Here is a 23,923-nt window from a genome sequence, read left to right as displayed (position 1 = left end):
GTCTCTTTACATAGGCTTCTTTATCTCATACAAACTACTTTATCATCATTATTAATTTTTATTCACATTAGCTTCATGAGTTAAAATTATTACCTTCATTTTATTTATAATATTGTACCCCCTTGTGATTAAATTGCTTTGGGTCACAATCACAAATTTTAATCTGACATTAAAAAACATAAAATAAATTACAGCAGCTAATATGAGTTTAAAAAAAATCTATCTTGTCCAAGAAATGATTGTTTTAGGGTCAAGTAGGTGGTGCAGTGGATAGAGCACCAGCCCTAAAGTCAGGAGGACCTGAGTTCAAGTCTGGTCTCAAGACAGTGTGACCCAAGGAAAGTCACTTAACCCCAATTGCCTCAGTCAAAAAAAAAAAAAAAAAAAAAAAAAAAAAAAAAGATTGTTTTAAAAACTACATTGCTACTATCAGTCCAGAGCTGTGGCCAGGATTTTATTTAGGACAAAGGAAAATACAAATTCTACTAGGGAAAATATACCACTTCCCATTTCAAGTAGAACTGAAAGTCATGGTTTCACTTTGCTTTAACTTAATTCAATAGAACCATGGGGCTCATTGATGAAAATATATACCTGCATTGATATAGATTGTGGCCAGCTTGTAATCAACTGTAATTCTTAGCTATACTTTCCCATCAAACTTCCTGCTTCTTTTAATGTTTAATGGATATTAGTAAAAATAGTATCTATCCATCCTTTTATCTTTCACTGTTGTTATTATGACTAATCTATCACAGTATCATGTCCTTGATTTTATAATGTGTGACATTTCCACAATACAAGTCATTATTGGTAACATGTACCTACCAATTATTTCTTCATTTCCCTTCGAGTCAGTTCCAGTTTGGATTGTCCTGAAATTATGCTATTATAAGATTTTCTGGGATGGCTAAATAGCATAGTGGATGGAGCAGTAGGCTTGGAATCAGGAAGATTAATCTTCTTGAGTTCAAATCTATCTTCAGACAGTGTACCCATGGGTAAGCAATTTAACCCTTTTTGCCTTAGTTTTCTCATCTGTAAAATGAGCTCCAGAAGAAGATGGCAAACCAGTCCACTAACTTTGCTGAGAAATCCCCCAAATGTGGTTAAGAGTCAGACACAGTGAAATGACTGAACAACAATACCACAATTTTCAGCTGAATAACATGACTGGGAAAATACTGATCTTAAAAAAATGGATTTTCCTCATACCAAGAAGCTTAATTTCATTGAAAGCAGTATGGAATATAATTCCCCTTCTGCCATTCCTCTTGATGTCTTCCTCCTAATGAATTCCAAACCTAACTTACTATCCATCTACAATACTTGCCCAAGATGTATCAACTCCTGGACTAAACTAATGGCCCTATCATTGTATATTGTAATGTGGACAATAAACTTCATCCATTTGTAGTTTGCTATATAGAATCATAGAACTGGAGAGTTGGAGAGGACTTAAGTAGACATATAGTTCAACTTCAGAAAAAATTCCCACTCCTAATATTGCCCAACAAGTGATCTTCTAATTTCTGCAAGAAGAATTCCAAGGATCCTCAGCTTAGTCCAACTCGTTAATTTTACAGATGAGACAAGTACAGAGAGGTTCAATAACTTCTAGGTCACACAACTTGCAAATGTCTAAATGCATTTCAACCCAGGTCTTGATTCTAAGTCTAATATTCTATCCACGGTTCCCCACCACCTTTCAAGGAAAGTTCCCCCACTGGGGTACCATTCTGATTATTAACAAGTTTCTCCTGACATCAAGCTTCTTTTCAAATTCCATTTTTTATGTCTGGTTTAGTCTTCTGAATGTGAACAGAATAACTCTTAATCCCTTCTCCAAATGAAATACTTGACCATAAGGATCACATTCCCACTGAGTTTTCCTTTCACCAGGCTAAACATGCCTTGTTCCTACAGTCTGTTCTCTTATGTCTTGGAATCAAAGCTCTTCATCATCCTATTTGCCCTTTGCCGGACATCCTCCAGTTAAAAAATGTAGTGCCTGGTACTGACCTCAGTAGTTGAAATGAGTTCTGCTGAGGGAAGAATACAGTGGGACTATTGGCTCCAGATTCCTTGAAATCCCACTATTCCTAATATAGTCACAAATGGCATCTTTTTTTTTTTAGCTGCCACATCACACTTATGCCCTTTGCTACTTTTCCCTCAGAATTTATGTTGACCCTCCCCACCCCATCCATTCTTTAAATACTCATTTTTGGTTTCTTCCTCTCTAGAAGTATCCCCCACCTTTGAAAAGGTAAGCCATAAATACATCCTAGATATCATACTGTCCCTCTTTATTGTAATTGATACTAATAATATGCTTTATTAATATCCCTTGTTTTTATACCACCTTCATTTCTGAATATATCACTTATACTTCCCTTACCCAGTGTAGCATTCTTTATAATAGGAAAGAAGGATGGAAGGAAGGGAGGGAGGGAGGGAGGAGGAAGGAAGGAAGGAAGGAAGGAAGGGAGGAAGGAAGGAAGGAAGGAAGGAAGGAAGGAAGGAAGGAAAGAAAGAAAGAAAGAAAGAAAGAAAGAAAGAAAGAAAGAAAGAAAGAAAGAAAGAAAGAAAGAAAGAGGGAAGGAGGGAGGGGAGGAAGGAAGGAAAGAAAGAAAGGAAGAAAGAGGGAAGGAGGGAGGGAAGGAGGGAAGGAAGGAAGGAAAGAAAGAAAGGAAGGAAGGAAGGAAGGAAGGAAGGAAGGAAGGAAGGAAGGAAGGAAGGAAGGAAGGAAGAAAGAAAGAAAGAAAGAAAGAAAGAAAGAAAGAAAGAAAGAAAGAAAGAAAGAAAGAAAGAAAGAAAGAAAGAAAGAAAGAAAGAAAGAAAGAAAGAAAGAAAGAAAGAGGGAGGGAAGGAAGGAAGGAGGGAGGGAGAAAGGGAAGGAGGGAAGGAGAGAAGAGGAAGAAGAAAAGAAAGAAAGAAAGGAAGGAATCAAGAGAGGGGAGGAAGAAGGAAGGAAGAAAAGAGAAAGGAAGAAACAAAGGAGGGAAGGAAGGAAAGAAAAGGAGAAAGGGAAAGAAAAGAAAAATAGATACATTTAAGCACAACTTACTAGTGTACTTCCTGAGAGAGAGGTATATGCAGCATCCCAAACCCATACCACCCATCTCTAAAAAGTAGCAATATGAAGGCAGCTAGGTGGCGCAGTGGATAGAGCACCAGCCCTGAAATCAGGAGGACCTGAGTTCAAATTGACCTCAGACACTTAACACTTCCTAGCTGTGTGATCCTGGGCAAATCACTTAACCCCGATTGCCTCAAGGGAGGAAAAAAAAAGCAGCAGCAGCACTATGGAGTGAATTTTAATTACTTCATTCATCTTTGGGGTTTTGCTTTTTTTTTTGGGGGGGGGGAGGGAAACATGTTTTTGTCTACAATTCTTATAGACAATTTACTAAGCTATGCAGGGACTGTGACCTGCATCGGTTGACAAATACGCACAATGACATCATAGAACCTTAAAGTATCAGAATTAGCCCAGACTAGTGAAGCCCAGGATGCACTCTGGTGATGAGAATCCGATCTTAGGAAGGCTGAACCCTCCACAGTGGACATAAATGGTCCATTACAAAGCCAGTCCTTGAATCCTTCATCTCTGTCTTTGGTAGGACTGCTAGAAGTTGCAATGGACTGGAATTACTCGGGAGTCCCATAAGGTTTCTGGGGGAGCTGTAAGAACCCCTCAAGGAGACCCCCATGGGAAATACCAAAGTGAGGGGGAAATGAGAAAACTATGTCACTTGGGCTCCCCTAGCACCTGAGCTTTGTTTGCCCTGTGACAGTGATTCTTAAACTTTACCACAGTAGTAGAAGCCTTCTGCTCAAACAGAATTTTGGGAGAATCCTTGTTGTTTTCCAGAAGGAGCTCTAAATTGCCTCAGACTTTTATTTTAATGCCCCAGGAACTTCTTCATCCTGGAAGCTCATTCTACCCCAGGACTTCATGTCCTGGAAGAACCCATGTCTTCTCTGATTGGCTGGTTATCCCAGAACTTCCATGTTAAAGAGACTGCCCAGACCAGCCATGCTCACTCCATCACTCCTCTCCTTATTCTACTCTCTGGACTTCTTCACCAAATTTTACCCCACCTTTCCCCTATTAGCACCCTTTTATATATTGTCTATCCCTACTGAAATGCAAGTAACCTCTATGAAGTCAGAGATTGTCTTTCTGCTTGGATGAGTATTCCTAGCACTTAGCACAGCATCTAGCAAAATAGTGAGTGCTTAAAAATGCTTCTGGTCTTGTAGTAAAATCCTCTAAAATCATTTAAAAAATATATCTGTTATCAAACAACCTAAGGACTATATATATATTACACATATATACACAAACACATATATATTTATATTAGTTTTATTTAATCTAATTTCTATCTACATCATGACTGCTATTTCTAACATTGCTTGTCGTCTCCATAGTAATACCTTTAATAATAGAAAACTTTATTCTCTTAATATGCCTCTCTCTCTTTTATTTATTTATTTTTGTATTTATTTATTTATTCATTTGTTCATTCATTTATTTGTGTTTGTGTGTATGGGTGTGTGTGTATGTATATATGAAGATATATGTAAAACTATGGGGTGTTTTCTTTGCAACACATTTTGAGAAAAGCTGCCCTACAGGAAGCCCAATTAAGAAATCTACTCTTAGAATTCAAGAAAGAAGGAAAGGCAAGGCAAGGCAAGGCAAGCAAAGGAAAAAGGAAAGGAAAGGAAAGGAAAGGGGAAAAAAAAGAAATCTACTGTTTCAGCCTACCTGCCTCAGTGACCTAACACTGTATTGACAATTATAGAAACATGTAGGATGTTTCTTCAGGATAAACTTAGAACTTTTATACCAATCAGTTGTGTAAGTAGAAGGGTGGTGTAGAGAAAAGTTAAGAAGTGACAGGGCTAATCTAGTGGACTGATAAACAAATTGTGAATGATCACTCTGTGTAGCAATTTAAAAAAAGTAAATTCTACCTTGTTTGGAGGAATCTGATTTTATCAAAAATATTTTTTTCTCCTGGTGTAGATCAAACAACTTATAGGAAGAGAGGAAGTAGATTTTATTAAATACCTACTCTGTGCCAAGTCTTGTTAAGTAAGATTTGTACAGATATTATCCCAGTTGATCCTCCAATCTTAAGAGGTAGGGGCTATTACTATCCCCATTTTATAATTGAATAAACCAAGGCAAATTTGTCCAGGGCAAACAGCCAGTAAGTGTCTAATATCAAATTATACTCTTGTTGTTCCAACTCCAGATCTGATGCTCTGTCCATTATGACTCCTAACTATTTCTTATACTATTCAAGAGTTTTGTGGAATCACCATGAGGTTAAATTATTTGTCCCTAGAGGCAGGATTTTCTGAACTCAGATATTGTTCTCAGTATTGAGACCTGAGATCTTTCCACAGTCCCATATTGCACACTTTAGAAGGGAAATTGATATATTGGAGTATTTTTAGAGGAGTAGAAGTAGAATGAAGAGTTAACTCCCAGCTATAGGAGGATCAATTGAAGGAAATGAGGATTTGTTGCCTGAAGAAGAAGAAATGTACTGTCTTCATTTACATGAAAGGCTGTTTTGCAGAAGACTGTTTAGACTTGATTTCCTTTGCCTTATCTCTCAAAACTGAGAGCAGTAGTTGAAAGTTATAGGGCAGCACATTTTGGTTCAGAATAAGAAAAAGTTTGTAACAATTAAAACCCTAGCTAAAATGGCAAGAGCCACCTTAGGAGAATTAAGTTTTCTATTATTAAAGGTATTTCTATGGAGGCTTGACAAGCATGTTAGAAATAGTTATCATGATGAGGATAGAAATTAGATTAGATAAAACTCTAAAATCCTTTACTTAATGAAAGAAGTGGGGAAAGTGACCCAGGAGCCAGGAGATAGATGACAGATAATAGCAATAAGGATCAAAGGCTTATGTGGTTGGATAGAAAGAAAATAGAAGTTAACAGACATTTCCAACCTCAGTATTTATTATTCCCCTTCCATGTATTTCAAGACTTGGCAAAGTGGACTTTCTGTTCCACACAGACAACAGTTCTGTCACCTGACTCTATGTCTTTGTATTAGCCCCCCATACTTGGAATCCTTCTTCGCTTCTACCTCTATTAATCCCTTACTTCCTTCAACACCTATGGCTAAAAGTAGCCATTCCACAAGCTTATACAGGAAAATAACTTCCCCTGGTAGAATGTAAGCTCCCTGAGAGAAAGAACCATTTAATTTTTATCTTTATATCTTCAGTACCTCACAAAGTGCTAGTCTCATATTAGAAGTTTAATAAGTGCTTATTGATTGATTAAAATCACTGAAACAAAGTAAAGAGAAGAAAAAGGGGAAAGTAGCTGAAGACAGCTTTGGGAAATAGATACGCTTACTGGATGAGAGATTTATATCCAGCATAATTGATAAGGAACAGTGAAGCAGAAGCCAAGGAAAGGAAGAATAATCAGGAGATTGGGACTGATTGTCATAACCACTTCAGTATGTGATGAAAGAAAAAACAACAGCAGTCCATAACTGGGTTAAATAGTTGAGAGATCTTTGGTATCATCGGAGATAGCAGTTTTTCAGTAGAGTGATGGGGTCAAAGCCAGATTCAAGGGTTTGAAAAGTGAGTGGGTGAGGAGGAAGCAAAGCCGACAAGTTTAAACAACTCTTGACTAGAAATTTGGCATTGAAAAGCAAAGTAGATATAAGATAATAGCTTGAAGGGATAGGAAAATCTGGTCAAAGTAATGTAGGGGAGACCTGAGTATGTGTATAGATGGAAGGTTAGGAGATTGAGATAAACACTAAGGAATAAATAATCCATTGGGGCAAATGGAAAAAGATCTGGGAGGGATTGGGAAGTAGAATTTAGATAACCCACAAATGAGTGTCCCCCAACCACAGTGCCTCCCATTAAGGGAATACTGACAACTCCAGTCGTTTTGAGGATCAGATGAGATAGTGAATAAGAGTATTCAACTTGGTCAGAAACATCTGGATTTGAACGCTGCCGCAGATCTGACATTAACTGTGTAATCTTGGGCAAGTTACTTAGTTGTCTCATCTATAAAATTGGGATAATGACACTATCATACTTACTTGATAATGTTTCCGTAAGAACCGAATAAGATAATATATACAAAGTGTTCTGAAAATCTTGCACTGCTAATAAGAAATTTCTAGTATTATTTTGTGGTTGGTCCACTAATTGCTCAGTTAGTTGCTGAATGATCATTAGTTTGCCCATGTCTGGCCTGTGGCCTGCCTTTTTTGGCATCAGCATAAACAAAAGGACTGTTAGAACCTGATATTTTCTTTCTTTTATTAATTTAATGGTGGAGGTGTAATGTGTTTGTTAACATCTCAAGACTTACCTGACTTACCTAAAAGTTGCATGTCCAAGCCATTTTTATAATGAATCAAGTACCCATTCACTTTCAGAATTAGAAACTACTATTTCTATTGTGTTTATTGACCTAATTGATTAATCTTCCTATATGTCTTTGACTCAATAAATATTCATTTTTAAAAGCTTTTTTTTAATTAGAAAAACACATACATAGATAATTTTCAACATTCACCCTTGCAAAACCTTGTAGAACCTGATATTTTCTTCCAATTGACCTGTAATTTCTGTGTAGGGTCATTACCCAGTTACATCAGAATTTTATTTTGTGTGTGAACTGCTGTTGTCAGTAGTCCATCAGTGCTCTTCATTCATTTGTTTATTCCCAAACTTATGATCTGATACTTCCAATTTCATTAAGTTTCTTCTTCTTTTCATTGGAAGCAAAATGGCTTTTTCAAGGTAAGGTGATTATTGTTGATGATGATGGTGATGGTGCTATTGCTACTGCTGCTTTGCTGCTATTCAATCAATCTGATAATCTTTGTGATCCCATTTGGGATTTTCTTGGCAAAGATTCTGAAGTAACTTTGCTTAAATTTAATTTCTTATTATTACACACAGCCTCATCATTTTCTGTGTGTAGATTATTCTTGATATCAACTATCTGTTTATAACACATATTCCCACCCATGAAAGAAAGAAATGGCCTGGCCCAATTGGCTTTTGAAACCACTGAATGGAACAGGGTATCAGCCCTGACCAATGTGGGTGACAGGTGCCCATTGAGCATCTCTGAGGGCCATCTTTCCTCCTGTTTGTGCTAAAGTGGCTTAGAATATACTATCATTTCCATCTCATTTTACAGATGAGGAAACTGAGACATACAGTATGGGGTCATTGGTGAGTGTCTGAGGCTGGATTTAAAATGAGGAAAGTGAGTCTTCCTGACTTCAAGCCCAACATTTTATTCACTGGGCTACTAAGTGATATCAACAAACTTGTTTTTTCTGTGCAGTCCCAGTGGGATCATTAAGGCACAGCATGTATGTCTGATACATGATGTTTAGAAGTGTCCGAGTTCAGTAGGATGCTATTCAGCCAAGGGAGTTTGGAAAAGCAATAATCCCTTCATTCCTTTAGTTGTGTGGAATAATACCTGGGTATCATGTCAGCTGCCAAACATTTTGTTATTAATGTTTAAAGACCTTGATGCTCCAAGTCAAAAAGAGACAGAACAAAACAAGCATGGGGTTGCATGGGGACAGCGCTTCTACTCTGAATGACAAGCAGGCAAACAACACACCTGGGTCAGCTTTTGTCCCATTCTCCTGGGAGCTCCATTGGACTCTGGAAAGCAGATCTGTTTCCTGACAAAGCTTTTGCATATTTTACTGTCCTTGCAAGTTAGCTGAAGAAGGAGGTCAAATTACTCCTTCAAAATCATACAATGACTTATGGGACTTGACCCTGATTAATAAAGTTTCTCAAGGCTTCTTCTAATTCATGGATTGCATTTTAATATCCCTGTTAGATGAAGGATTTTTTTACCCTCCACTATGGACATTCCAGGGGAGAAAACACAACAACAACCCAGACACAGTAACCAATCTAACGCCTGAAAAAGGAGAACTCAACTTTTCCTGAATCTGGTTGCTTTTTTTCAGACGTGCAGTGCAGTTACGTTGTAGATCATGTTGGTCTTTTATTATTCTGAATTATATTATATATCAAACATGAAATTATATTATGTACCAAACATTTTTATTTGATATATTATTTTGATATTATTTATCAAACATGAAATTATATTATATACTAAACATTATATATCTTGGGAACAGGGAACCACAATTTAACTTAGTCCCACTTTCCTCACTGAATTGTTATAAGTGATTTGTACACTATAGAGTCATATGTAAATGTGTCCTATTCTTGTTATCACCTCAGAGGATTCCCAGGATGATTCAGGTTCTATGGTCATTTCTGTTTAGGGGTGTGTGTGTGTGAGAAAAAGAGAGAGAGAGAGAATTCATTTTCTTCTGCTTTCCACTTTTCAATGAGAAATAATAAATGTAAATGGCAATAATCCTATATGCTTAGACATTTTGATTAAAAATGTCTCATGTACCTATAACTTTCAAAATATTGATAAGCACCTCTACAACTCCTTAATGAGTTAATATATCTGATTTTATTTTTAAGAAGTTGTACCAGGATAAGGAGCAAAGAAATGGACAGCAATCTTGCTTAAATTTAATTTCTTGTTATACATGGCCTTCTCATTTCCTAAATGTAGATTACTCTTGGTGCCAACTATCTATTCATAACACCTATTCCCCACCAGTGGGAGAAAAGATGTGGCCTGGCCCAATTGGCTTTTGAAACCACTGAATGGAACAGGGCATCAGCTCTGACCAATGTGGGTGGCAGATGTCCATTTTAGGAGCTCTGAGGGCCATCTTTCCTGCTGTTTGTGCTAAAAGGCAGCAGTGGCTTAGAATCATTTATCATGTCTAGCTCTGCTGCCATTCCTCTTTCATTAATCTATTCAGTAAATAGTTATTAAACGTCTGCTCTATTGAAAGCACTGTACTAGTATTTGGGAGAAACTGGAAGATTAGACTTGGACATTTCTTTTTTTTAATTCTCATTTTATTTTTTATTGTTTTATTATTATTATATCTTTTTATTTACAAAACATATGCATGGGTAATTTTTTCAACAATGACCCTTGCAAAACTTTCTGTTCTAACTTTTCCCTTGCTTCTTCCCATCCCTCTCCTAGATGGCAGGTATCCCAATACATGTTAAATGTTAAATTATATGTTAAATCCAATATATGTATACATATTTATACAGTTATCTTGCTGCACAAAAAAATCAGAACTAGAAAGAAAAAAAACCTGAGAAAAACAAAAATGTAAACAAACAACAGAAAGAATAAAAATACTATGTTATGATCCACACTCAGTCCTCACCTCTCTCTGGATGTAGATGACTCCCTTCATCACTGAACAATTGGAAGTGGTTTGAATCATTTCAATGTTGAAGAGAGCCATATTTATCAGAATTGTTCATCATATAACCTTCTTGTTGTTGCATATAATGATCTCCTGGTTCTGCTCATTTAACTTAGGATCAGTTCATGTAAGTCTCTCCAGGCCTCTCTGAAATTATCCTGCTGGTTGTTTCTTACAAAACAATAATGACTTGGACATTTCAATTAGAAAATGTATCAAATACCCATAACTTTCAAAATGTCCACCCCATTTAACCTACAGTCTAATTTGGAAGATAAACCTCAAAATAGATTAATTGTAATAATGCAAGATTACAGATTTGCATCAAATAGGTGCAAAAAACAAAGTGTAAAGACACTGGGGAAAGGGAGGAAGCATTACTAACTTGGGAGTATCACAGAAATTTTGTGGAAAAAGTGATGTGACATTAATAAAGAGGATTTTTTTTAAAAAATGTTTTATTCTAGCTTTTTATTGACAACATATGCATAGGTAATTTTTCAACATTATCTCTTGCAATCACTTCTGTTACAACTTTCTCTTCCTTCCCTCCACCCCCTCCCCAGATGGCAGGCAGTATCATATATGTTAAACATATTAAAGTATATCTTAAATACATATATTGTATGTACATATTTATACAGTTTTCTTGTTGCACAAGAAAAATTGGATTTAGAAGGTAAAAATAAACTGGGAAGAAAAACAAAAATGCAAACAGTTTACATTCACTTCCCAGTGTTTTTTCTCTGTGTATAGCTGGTTCTGTTCATCACTGATCAATTGGAACTGAATTAGATCTTGTCTTTGTCGAAGAAATCCACACCCATCAGAATTGATCCTCATATTGTATTGTTGTTGAAGTGTATAACGATCTCCTATAATGCTCATTTCATTCAGCATCAGTTCATGTAAGTCTCTCCAAGCCTCTCTGAAATCATCCTGCTGGTCATTTCTTACAGAATAATAATATTCCATAGCATTCATTTACCACAATTTACCCAACCATTCTCCAATTGATGGGCATCCATTCATTTTCCAGCTTCTAGCCACTAAAAACAGGGCTGCCACAACATTTGGCACATATAGGTCCCTTTCCCTTCTTTAGTATCTCTCTGGGATATAAGCCCAGTAGTAGCACTGCTGGGTCAAAGGGTATGCACAGTTTGATAACTTTTTGGGCATAATTCCAGATTGCTCTCCAGAATGGTTGGATCCATTCACAACTCCACCAACAATGCATCAGTGTCCCAGTCTTCCCACATGCCCTCCAACATTCCTCATTAGAGGATTTTATTTTGAATAACAGTGTGGTATTATAATAATACTAACAATAGCTAGCAAGTGTAGAGTACTTATTTTATACCAGGCACCATGCAAATGTTACCTCATTTGCTCCTTATAGCAACCCTGAGAATAGCCCATTTTATAGATGAGGAAATTGAGACAGAGGTTAGTTAAGTGACTTGTCTAGCCAGGCACTATTTGCCCCTTACAGCAACCCTGGAGGTAGGTGTTATTATTATCTTCATTTTACAGGAAATTGAGACAGATCTTAGTTAAGTGACTTGCCCAGGATCACATAGCAAATACATATCAGAGCCCAATGGTTCTATTCATGGCTACCTCTTTGAAGTAGAAGTTAAAAAAAGATCTATAGACTTTTGGATCTATAAAGGCAAATCTTTTAAACTGTTAGTGTAAATAGTTTCATCATCCAAAAAAAGTTAGGATCTATCCATTTTGCCAGGTTCAAGGTGTTTTGTGAATTGTAAAGTCTCATGTGAAATTAATGAATATGTTATTTACTATATTTATTTTATTAAATAATTATTATTATATGTGTTAATTTAGGATGGTAGTTTTTTTTTTTTTTTTAGTCTTTTTTATTCATTCCTACGCATTTGTGTGTATGTGGTTACTTCCTGTACAAATAGTTTTAGCTAATTTTGGATATAACTATGCTAATGATCAGGGCAAATCACATGATGAACCAGGTAGCATGCTTGGTTTTCTGGATGGATGTGGGCCGCGGGTGCCCGTTTGGGCTGCAGGTGCCCGTGTGGGCCATTGGTGCCCATTTGGGCCGCAGGTGCCGGTGTGGGCCATTGGCGCCTGTGTGGGCCGCAGGCGCTAGTGTGGGCCACGGGTGCTGGCGTGGGCCGCAGGTGCCCATATGGACATCGCGCCTATCCTGGGAGGTGGGAGAAACACAATCTGGGTAGGAGTTGACCCCTCTTGAGTTGCCGGTAGAATTTATTTCCTCGAGCACCAAAGATAAGCCTTTTTTGTGTGTGTTTTTGTTTTCCCCAGGAGAAAAACCCTACAAATGCACCTGGGAAGGCTGTACCTGGAAGTTCGCTCGCTCGGATGAACTAACGAGGCATTACCGCAAACACACGGGAGTGAAGCCATTCAAGTGCGCGGACTGTGATCGGAGCTTCTCGCGGTCAGATCACTTGGCGCTGCACCGTCGGCGGCACATGCTGGTTTGAGGCATGCGGCCTGTCCCGGCGCCGAGCGTAAGAGCTGGCTCTCTTAGCCACATCCCCTTCAGCAGGGCTGAATCCCCGTCACAGTGTTACCCCCAAAGGGCGTCGCCGCCCCACGATGTCTGAAACCCGAGCAGGAAAGCGCCATGGGACTTTTCTCCTCTCTCTGAAGGTAACCCCACCACCGCTGCCCGAGCGGCGTTCTCATGCTGGCCCAGGAGATGAGAGACTCAGATGCGTGAAGAGACAGGCATTGTTTTTCCATGCTGTGTCCTCTACTGTTTAAAAGATGTTTGTAGCTTAAACATTTTCTCAGCTGTCAGACATTTTCTTATTGATATTTTAAAAATCAGTTACCGCAAATTGATGGCAAAGAGCAAGACCTTTTTAACTTGGATTATTATCCCCAATCCTCCCCACCCCCTTTTTTTGGATCACCATCTAAGTAATGTAGAAAAACATGCCCAATTTATGTTCCCGGCAAGCTGCATGAAAATAGATGAGAAGAATCTATTGGAGGGGTTCCATACCTGAGAATCAAGGGGCACTCCAGCAGACTTTTGCAGTAGTGATGGTGGCGCTTAGAGATCACACACAACTTGTCTTTATGCCAGGCCCTTAAGGAAACGACGCGTAATCTCATTTGTTCGTTGTTGTTCATTCTTTGTTTCATTTTGATTCTGTTTTGTCCATCTGCTAAAACAAAAAAGAGGGGACAAACCGTGTTTCATTTGAGGTCCAGTCCAAGTGTCTGCTCTGACACGGACCAGTATAGAAACGATTTGGGGTTGTATAGGAAGAGCCTTTCTTTAAAAAAACAAAAAAAAAAAAAAAAAAAAATGACTGCCCCGATTCAAAGTGAAGTTTTCCGTCACCCAGGTATCATCTCTTCCAGCCCCTAGTATTTTATTACAAGGAATCAGGAAAAGAAACTTTCTTAGACACACTGGCACCAAGGTAAAAGGTGTGGCTGTCCGAGCAAAGTCAGTGAACATGAAAAATCAGACAAAGCGGGCAAGAAAATAATGCGCCTCTTGAGGAGAAAAGCAATAATGAATAAAAGGACTTTCCTACAATAACTCCACTGAGGACTCACATTACCAATTTTCATACTTACTAAAAGAATTGTTTAAAAATACACACACACTGGCACACAGACACAGACACAGCTTTTTCGATGTCTTTTATAATGTTGAGGTAATCTTTGTGTCATTTGCTGTCCTGCTCAGTTGAGTAACTCAGTTCAAGATTGTGCGCTCCTTTTCATGTTTTAGAATTTATTTGGTGTCTAGAAAGCCAAGGCAGGTACAGAGGGGAAGGAATCTCTACTTTACCAGGTCAGCTCTCCTTGGAATAAATGAGTGGAAAGAGGATGCTCCCAGAGGAAAAACTGAAATGGTGCTAGTTTCTACTCTTGGAAAGCAGCAGAAGAAGAGCCTGTTAGCTCTTCTCTACAGGTTTTTGTTTTTTAAACTATATTTGGTTTAAATGCCTCACTGGCTTTTACAGGTATGCTCCATCCAGACTTTCGGCATCAAGGATTAGAAAAAAAAAATTATTACTTTTCCCTCCATTTTCCCTCCCCTCCCCAAAAAAGTATGAACTTATCTGTAATGAATCAAGTCTATGATAAATAAAGCAATATGTTGCCAACAAACATCCTTTTAAAAAGAATAGTTTCCTCTCTTTCACTAAGAGCTGGGGGTTTTCCTCCCCCATCTCAATAAGGTAAAAGAAGTTTGGTGAGTTATTTTTATTTGTTCAAGTTTTTTATAGCTTAAGCTATAAAGGGTCTCCAGAAAGACCTTTGCAATATATTTTAATTATGAAAACTTGGATTCGGGAAAGGCACAAATTAACCTCACAATGCTCCTAGCTCATTTTTAAAGTGTTTGAACAGTCTGAAATAACTTTGGTTACTGAAGTAGCCTTGTTTGGGATTATCTTTAAATCTCTATAATCTTGTTCTGAAAAGTGACTGTTGAAGCAGGAACTAGGGACATTGAATGAAACAAGTGAGATTTGTCTCTGATAGTATTAAAAGTATTTGAAATAACATTCAAATAATAGTGTAACAGTTTTCAGGTTAAAAGCTTAGTATAAATCTATGCTCTACATTGTCTGCCAATTTTTCAGTAGAAAAATTGAGCAATTCCAAACCACCTCAGACTAGGGTTGCAGCCTTGTGGTGGGTGTTACCTCCTAGGAAGTTTTTCTATCCATTACTGTGTGCGACACCTCCACCCCCACATCACCTTCCCCCCCAACTTCTCCATGTCTGTGTCTATTCTTAATGGGAAATAATTGGCAATTTGGATGAATAGCTACTAACCAAGAGAATAGAGGGTAAGGAAACATACATTCACACCTCCCTTGCTGCCACTGTCTGACATCCTCACCTCCCAAAATGTCAATTGACTTCAATTGATGGCTGCTCTTCCCAGAAGGGTCCATCTATTTATCTTCCCCAAGTGACATTCTTCAATGGCTATTAGGTAGTCTTGGGTTTAAGATACATAAAAGCAATAAGCCCAGTATTTAGGAATCCCTTGAAATATAGCTAAATTTAGATTCAATCCAGATCTAAATGTCTTCTTCTCTTATAAAATTAGAAAGGGGGAGCGAGAAGAGACAGTTTCTTCACCCCCAGCAAGTGAAAGCCAGACCTGAACAGTAAGCTAAAAGATAAGGCCTGTTACTATTCACCCTTCTCCTTTTTAACATATCATTACATCCAATAATTTGTTTTATTTTTTTTAATGGAATCAAGCACAAATGAAGAAATGTGTCACTTTACTAATGTTTAGAACAAAACCTAGGAACTAGAATTTATTTGGGGCAATCTAGGTGCATAGCAACTTATTTAACCTTAGTGAGCTTTCTGAATTCATTATGGGTATTTTGTTGCCACAAAAATGAAAGGCAGAGTGATTTTGAATGGAAGAATTTGTCTACATTTCTCCTCCTCCTTCAAAATACAGGAATGGAAAGGTCTCCCTTTTCTCTCTACACACATTTCCTACTTCTGTTATTAGCACAATACACAGTGAATGACAGAGAGAAAAGGTGGAGCTCTAGGAAACTTCATGGATTTCCTCACTGAAGCAAGTTTTACTTTTAAGTGTGGAAGCTAGGAGTATGTATACACACATAGATGGAGGTGACCTTCCCCACTCTTTCTTTAATTATTTGAGCCTCCACCCCTTTGCAAGCCTTTAGATCTCCAGAACTTCAGTGGGAATTACAGTAGTGTCAAGGTGAAGGAGTTCAATTTTTTACATTTTACTAGACCCTCCTCTCATCTTCTGTTCTTTACTGAGAAAAGATTTGCTTTTTTTTGTCCTGTTTTGCTTTCATCCCCCTTCAGGTGCACATAAATCTTGGATCCTCCTTGTAACTTGCAACAAGTTCCCTGAAGACTATTAAGACGGAAATCTTAAAAGGTGTACACCCTAAAGCTTAGGCAGCCATGTCTGGCATCAGTTTTAGGAAACACTATAGAATAGTTGTTTTCAAAAGCAGTTGAATAACAATAAGGTAAACCACACCATTTTTTTTTTTTTTAAAAACAAGGGCACTTTTTAAATTCACTTTTAAAGTTTAAATAAGAGGTAGATAGGAAGATGATTGTCTGCAAAGGAACTTATGAAATGCCACAGTGTTTACAAGTGCCAGCTTCCAGATGATTAGAAAGATCATTTATCGTGGTTGAAAAAGTCTAAGAGTCAGTAGTTTTTGGGGAGAAAAACACTCACACAATAACTTAGTGTTCTGTTTTTGAATAGAATAATTAAAAAAAAAACTTTAAATTACCATTTCTTTGATAAATCAAAGCTATTCTGCACTTTGAAATCAACTCATTACAATGACAATTTCGACAGGGATAAAGATGCAGTACTCTTTATTATGCTTACCAAAGGTGCAATTGAATAAATCTGGTAAGTAGAGGCCTTCGATTGTATTGTGTGCTCCTATTAATCATGGTTTCAGCTGCTTAAAAATGTGGCTGCAATTCTGGTGTTTAAGGGTAGCTTACCATTTAAAGTATGAGGGTGGCAGAGTTAACCAGTGTTAAGAATACCAGCATTCATATTGTAGGGTGGGTTACATTCTGATGGCAAGGGACTAAAAATGAGGTGATTTATGAATATCGTTGGACATCAATGGACTGATGTTCATTTCTCATGTTCCAGTCTCAGAATTTTGCCCCATAATAATTCTTGTAAATTTAGCATGTGAAGTGTACTTTCTCATTAAATCTTTATGGGAAGAAAAAATATCTCCCTTGGTTTCATGGGGATTAGCGCATACAATATGATAACATCCCTTTCCAACATGATTTATTTATTTTTGTGTATGAAGAGGCCGATGAGCTCCATCTCCTCATTCTGTTATCAGTATCACCATGCCTGCCTCTCTGTATAAATACCCCTAATAAATGCACATGAATATAATTTTCTATACATATAGCCAGCAGCATATCCATATATTCATGGATACATATTCTTACATGATAGCCAACCAAGAAAAAAAAAAAAAAGATTTTTAAAGGAAGATTTTGTAATACTCCATGCTGTCTGGGGGGAAAAAAAATTATTTACCTTACTAGGAAATCAGCTTCTATTGCTGTATATGACTTTGCCTACATTTTATAGCTTACAAATGTACATAACAAATTAAAACTGCTATATTTTCACAGTTTCATTATAGAATAATGTGTATGTTTAGCAGCTCATGCCCATTGGTACTTTAAATATGTTAAATATTGAACAATTTCGATAGAAATTCAATTTTTAGTAAGAAAATTAAATATAAGGATACTGCATCTTTTAAAAATAGAATGAAGTATTTTACTGTACTTGTAACAGTCTGAATATTCTGTAATATATGTGATAGTGGAAAAGTATTTTCAAACTCACAATTTTACACAGATTGTAAATAGTTTAGTGTGAAGTATGTTGGAGGGGAAGCTTCTAGTTTTCATCGCACACACAACACACACGCACATGCACACACACACACTATTCAGATATGCCTTGTAGATCTTCCACACAATTAGCCATATTACTATAGAGTCTCAATTGTTCTACTTTGTCAGAACACGTTGAGCGTGTAGAGCTGAGAGTGGCCACTTGTTTTGGTTTGTCTAGTACAGCTTCAGATACAATGAAGTCATTTGAAGTCCCTGGAAACTGATTCCAAACTCAAAATGCCTTTGTCTGAATAGGAGAAAACAGCTGCTTGGGAGTATTCTAGTGTTTAAAATGTGCTCAAGAGAGAAGCAGACAATTGTTTTATTTTCTCAGTTATCTCACTCCCTCTGCCAAAATGTTCCTTGGACAAAAGATTCTACAGTTCCAACAGGTGGTCACTCTTGGGTAATTCCAAAGGGAGTTTTTATTCTGTTAGGTATAGCTGCGTGTTAACAGAAGCTATGTGATGGGAGTAGCAGCGAGAATCCCCATTTCCTGGTGACAGAGATAAAGTAATACCCGTTTTCAGAAATGAATTAAAACCTGAAAGTGCCTGTCCACATACATACATACATACATTGTAATTGATGGAATGTTCTATGCTTTTCACACAGCAATAATAATGCTGCTTCATTAGACTAGCACTTATTCCCCCAAATATAATTGAAAAATCTAAATTTCAGTAAATCTATTCATTTCTCTGATTCCCCTTAAACCTTTATTTTATCCTTAGCACCCCAACTTTTATGTGTCATTTTCTTTAAGTGAAATGCTATTATTCATACAAAGGGAAAATGCAAATTTAATCAAGAAAGCCCACAATATGCAATGGCGGTTCCAAATCACAGCTTGTTGTGTTGTGTTGTGTTTTGTTTTGTTTTGTTTTTACTCTGAACTCATAAAGGATTTCCAGTGAATCGTACACAGTATTCTCTGAGAGGAAAAACCATGATTGTCAATAAAAATAAGCATTACTAGACACTTCAGCTGGTAAGACACATTATTAAATGTAATATTTTGTTGTGTTTTTTTTTCCAATTTCACTTGTTGTTTTCCCATTTCAGTAGTATCTTCCAGTGAACAAAATCTATTATCATTCCTATAGGAAAAGTAGTGGAGTACTTAGAATATTTAAGGATGTCATCCTATCCCTCAACCAAGGTTTGCAGAGCAGTCTGAAAATTACCATATTTACTTGCATCATTTCCCCCATTTCCCCATTCCCAGATATTTCACTGCGAAACCGTGGAATCATGGTGGGAATTAGAGAATGATGTGATTTGGACAATGTAAGCCCTGTTGGCACCTCTGTTCTACATTGTAAATGCTGGCAAAACATTGTTCTTGTTAGTTAAAATTATGTTCTTCAGAGCTGAAGAAGCTTTGAGCCTTGATGAAGTGTGAAGAGGGGTTAAGCTCTCTTCCATTTACTTTCTGTAAATCAAGTTTTAAGTCAACCCAGATCATGTATTAAGCTCTTTCCAGAATCTTAGGAGGTATAGAACAAGAGCAGTGGACACCAGAAGAAAGTCCTGATGAGGAAAGGATCTTGTATTTCCTTCACAAAATTCTTAATCTCTTTAAATAAAAATGTTCTGGATGCAGAAAAGTCATACTGATCATGCATTTATCTCTCAATATGTGGCATCTACCCTAAAATCCAGGCATCTCACTAAAGGTTTACTTCTTTTACCAGAATATTTGGTATTGTTCTGACAAGCTTGTGTCTCCACAGGCACAAAATCAATGACATGAGTTCAATCATTCAGGCCAAAATAAGATATTTACTTGACTTTGTTGGCATTTGATCCTGCACAATCTAATAAGTTGCTTGAATCTCTTCACATTTTTTTTCCAAATAGTTTTTATATCAATTCAGATCAGTCTTTTTTTCAGATGGAGTTTATTCTTCTAAATGTTCACCTCATTGTAGTTAGTAGATACTCCCAAGAATTATTTGTCCATTGGTGAATGGAGAAGGAGAATGCTTGTATAATGAACATGGATTCGAAAGTGATCATTCTTTTTCAACATTCCCATTTTACAGCAGAGTCACTTAAGATGTTAAATAGTTTTGAACATGAATTGTTGCTTATGCTAACAATCACGATGCATTTGAATTAAGGTAAATTCTATTTTTCTTCACCCTATCAAATAACATGAAATTCTGACAGTATTGATCCATTGATCCATAGACTTTGAAAACATTCAGAACGGTCATTTCTCTTTCTGTTTTAGTAATCGAGTTTTCTAAATTATGATTTTTCTCCCTATGACACTTGGGGTGGGGTGAGGAGGAAGAGGACAGAAAAAGAAGCAGAGGTGGAGAGAGAGAGAGAAAGAGAGAGAGAGAGAGAGAGAGAGAGAGAGAGAGAGAGAGAGAATTTTTGAGAAACCAGCATAAACAAACTCAAACACCCTTCTATGTTGAAAGGCAACATTCTGCAGATCGGCTCTACTGTAAGTGGTCATCGTTCACCATTAGTTAGGTTTCACAAGCAATAATTTTTCTAAATATGAAAACCACAAACCTAAATAAACTGAAAAATGAGTTGTAGAAAGAATCACATCAGGACTTTCTCATTCTCGTTTTCATCACCAGGTGTTTAAAATGTGCATGAAACAACAGACTTTGCACTAAGTGTGAGGATGTAGAACAAGTGATTTCCTATGTGAATTGATTAGTTGCTGTTAGCAATGACCGGTTTAAGACTTTTCAAAAATTGTGTTTGTGGGGAGAGGCACATTTTAAATCAAGGTAAAAGAAGTATCCAGTAATCTGTGAAGAAGGATTTTATGGCTATGAGAATACAAAAATCTTTAATTCCTTCTTCTTCTTCTTCTTCTTCTTCTTCCGTGATCCAAAAGAGATAACCTAAAACATGAAGGAAAATTTTACATCCTGACCTTGAATTATTTGGTTTCTGTAGCAGAATTTATATACTCTTCTGTTTGTAATGATGTTCATACAACTTTCTTAAACTTTAATGCATTGCATAGGTAATGTTGAACTGGGGCACTGTTGCCTATATTCAAGGCTCTTTCCTATGACATGTTTGTTCAGTTTGTCACATTGAAAACTTAAAGAAAAAAAAATCACCATCCGAAGGGAAGGTGACTGTGAAGAAAATCCTTTGTATTTCTTTCTTCCACATCTGTGTGGAACATATTATAATCACATCAGAAAGCAGCTCACTGAAGGAAGTGACAGAAGCATTTACAAAACCAGCTTGAAAAACATTATGTTAGTTATCTATTATATCACATTGGATCATAATATGTAATTATATGTATTATAACATGTCCATTTGGGATTTAAAAAAAAAAAAAGAAACCAGCAAATTCATGTTTGTCCATAGCCAAAAGCCTCCTCCAAACTGTGTTGTGAAGAGATCAGACAAGACCACCTTTACGATACCCACCTGCCACTTAAAGACAACTTAGTTATAATTAGTAGTAGTCTAGACACTGCTCTTTGTTGGGGGGAGGGGATCAATTCAGAAGTCATATTCTTTTGAACAATTCTCTCAGCTGTATTTGAAGAAACAAGAGAATAAAAAAATCAAACAAACAAACATGATCATTGGCCAAATCAAGCAGGCATTTCCCCCCTCCCCACCCACCCCTTAACACTTAGCTCATTACTTTAGTGCATATGGTAATTGGGTCATAAGAGCTTTCTGTATAAAAAAATCTAAAAAAAAAAAACATAGTTTGAAAATTTTCATTCTAGGATTGGAGCCTCTGAACAAGGAATTGAAAAGATGCACAGCACCTGATTCACTTTGCTGGGATGTAGGGAAAGACTTTTCCTCAAAGCCCATTAAAAGATGGCCCCATATTTCAAAGAATAAAACTCCCCTGTGAGACTAGAAAGCAAATGTATTAATTCTTCGAATCTTCTTTTGTTTTCTGTTCAGAGGGTTTTTAATTGCAAAGAAATTTATTTCTTAAAAACTCATCTAAAGATCTAATTTCCCAATAGTTTCCTCTGCATTTATATACTATGTAGTGTTTAGACAACACCTGTTATAAGTTTATTAATATTATGTAAGTGTTGTTCTTGTATTTATGTATAGTGTATGTATTGTAAATATACTCAGAGCTTTTTTTTCCTTTTACTGTAAAATGGTGATTTTGCCCTATGATAATGTAAAGGGAGACCCTCCTAATGAAATTCTGTCAGAGGATGATTATTCCAGTCTATTCTCAGAGATTTAAATGAACAAGTGTTATCGTTTTTAATGGTGTCTCAGACATATTCTGTTGGTGCATTGCTTTTCTGTATTCAACTTTCCTATGAATTGAGCTGTGAACTGAAATAGAATTTAACCCTTTAAATGTATGCATTTGTATAATTATCTGAATGAAGGCATGAAGGTTAAATAAAGCATTTTGTATGGAACAAAACTCCCTAATTATTACTGTCGATGACTCAGACACTCTGGAAAGCATAGTTATTAACTATTCTAATTAAACCTTTGTTATGAAACCCTTGACCATTTGTGTATATAGTAATTGAAAAAACAAAACAAAACAAAGCAGGATTTGCCCCAGAAAATGAACTGCTCTTTTATTTCAGAATGAAAAATGCACAAAGGATCCCAATGTCTTTGTATATTTTCTGTGATGATTGGAACTAAAAAAAAATTAGACTAGAAATGCTGTGATGAAGAAAGTACATCTTTCCAGGGTTCTCGAAATAGATCCAAATGAAACATACTCTTAGGTTTAATGTACTGATAGTAAATGCAAAACCTAGTCACTACATATGCCTAGGAATGAGAACTTGTGGGAACATGCGAGAATATGGCCATTAAAAACCAATCAGTTGTTTAAATAGTGTAATAATTGCCAGAAAAAGACCTTGGAAAAAGTTTCAGAATTTTCAGCTCTATTTTATTTATATGACTAAAATGAATTTTACCTATGCAATTTTTACTATGCAAGGAACCAAGCTTAGCACTGGGAATAAATAAGCAGAGAAAAATCACAATCCCTGCCCTCAAATGAACTTGTTTATGTCTAGAAAGTGGAAGTAGATAATATGTGCACAAATAATCATAACATTCAGATCAATTCTGATGGAGATGGCTCTCTTCAACAGTGAGATTATTCAGACTAATTCCAATGATCTTGTGATAAAGAGAGTCGTATACACCCAGAGAAAGGACTGTGGGAACTGAGTGTGGTTCACAACATAGCATTTTCACTCTTTTTGTTGTTGTTTGCTTGCATTTTATTTTATTTCTCATTTTTTTCCTGTTTGATTTTATTTTTCTTGTGCAGCAAGATAATTGTATAAATATGTATGCATATATTGGATTTAATATAAAATAATTATAACATTCAGAATACTTAACAGTAGCATAAACATTAAAGACATGGGAGATTATAGGAGACAGAATCAGAGAAGAGTAATAAGTACTACTACTGATGATAATACTACATATATGAGTATCTAAATTTATATATGCAAAAATTAGTGAAACAGCATTGAGTGCTTACTATGAGTAAAGCACTTGAATAAGTACCAAGGAAACAAACCAAAAAGCAAGGCAATTTCTGTTCTCCAGAAGTTCACATTCAAATAGAGTAGACAGTACTTATAGGAGATTTTACCTGTGAGTCAGATGAAAAGATTTAGTGATTCTTAAGATACAGCAGCAAAGCAGATAGTACACCTTTCTTATTCTAATTTCAATAATTTATTAATAATTACAATTATTAATATTACATAAATATGTAAATGACATTTATGATAAATTATGCACAGATGTCATTAATATTTTATGAATAATCATTAATAAAATTATATTCTAATTTTGATGTTTACTATATAACAGTGACAAGGATGTTGATGGCAGGAACTGTGGCTGCTGAGGAAGAAGGTACTGTATCCCCAGAAACATTTGTCAGGAACATCTCTGCAACAATTGATTATTGATAATGATATCTTTGGGGAATGGCTACTTTTTCCAGGGCTGAGTCTGAGGATGGGGAGGGGAGAATTTGACTTACCCTAATCACTTTTTGCTGACCAGTTCTAATCACTTCAAATGAACCTAGTATCTTG

At 36.5% G+C, this 23,923-nt stretch overlaps 1 protein-coding gene across 6 annotated transcripts in view; it reads left to right on the top strand.

The window, feature by feature from the left end:
* The window catches only part of KLF12 (Kruppel like factor 12), a 539,816-nt gene extending 517,559 nt beyond the window's left edge, over positions 1-22,257 (top strand). For 4 of the 6 annotated variants that reach the window (XM_031958477.1, XM_031958480.1, XM_031958479.1 and 1 more), the window contains one exon: positions 12,696-22,257. In XM_031958477.1, coding sequence (XP_031814337.1) covers positions 12,696-12,877 — 182 coding nt within the window. In that variant the 3' untranslated portion in view covers positions 12,878-22,257. The remainder of the gene's footprint in view (positions 1-12,695) is intronic. The other 2 variants (XM_031958475.1, XM_031958478.1) reach the window with 1 other exon arrangement.
* The last annotated feature ends 1,666 nt before the right edge of the window (positions 22,258-23,923 follow it).

Source organism: Sarcophilus harrisii, chromosome 3 (assembly GCF_902635505.1).
Source record: "Sarcophilus harrisii chromosome 3, mSarHar1.11, whole genome shotgun sequence".
Classification (NCBI taxonomy): Eukaryota; Metazoa; Chordata; class Mammalia; order Dasyuromorphia; family Dasyuridae; genus Sarcophilus; species Sarcophilus harrisii.
This window is presented reverse-complemented; position numbering and strand designations above follow the sequence as displayed.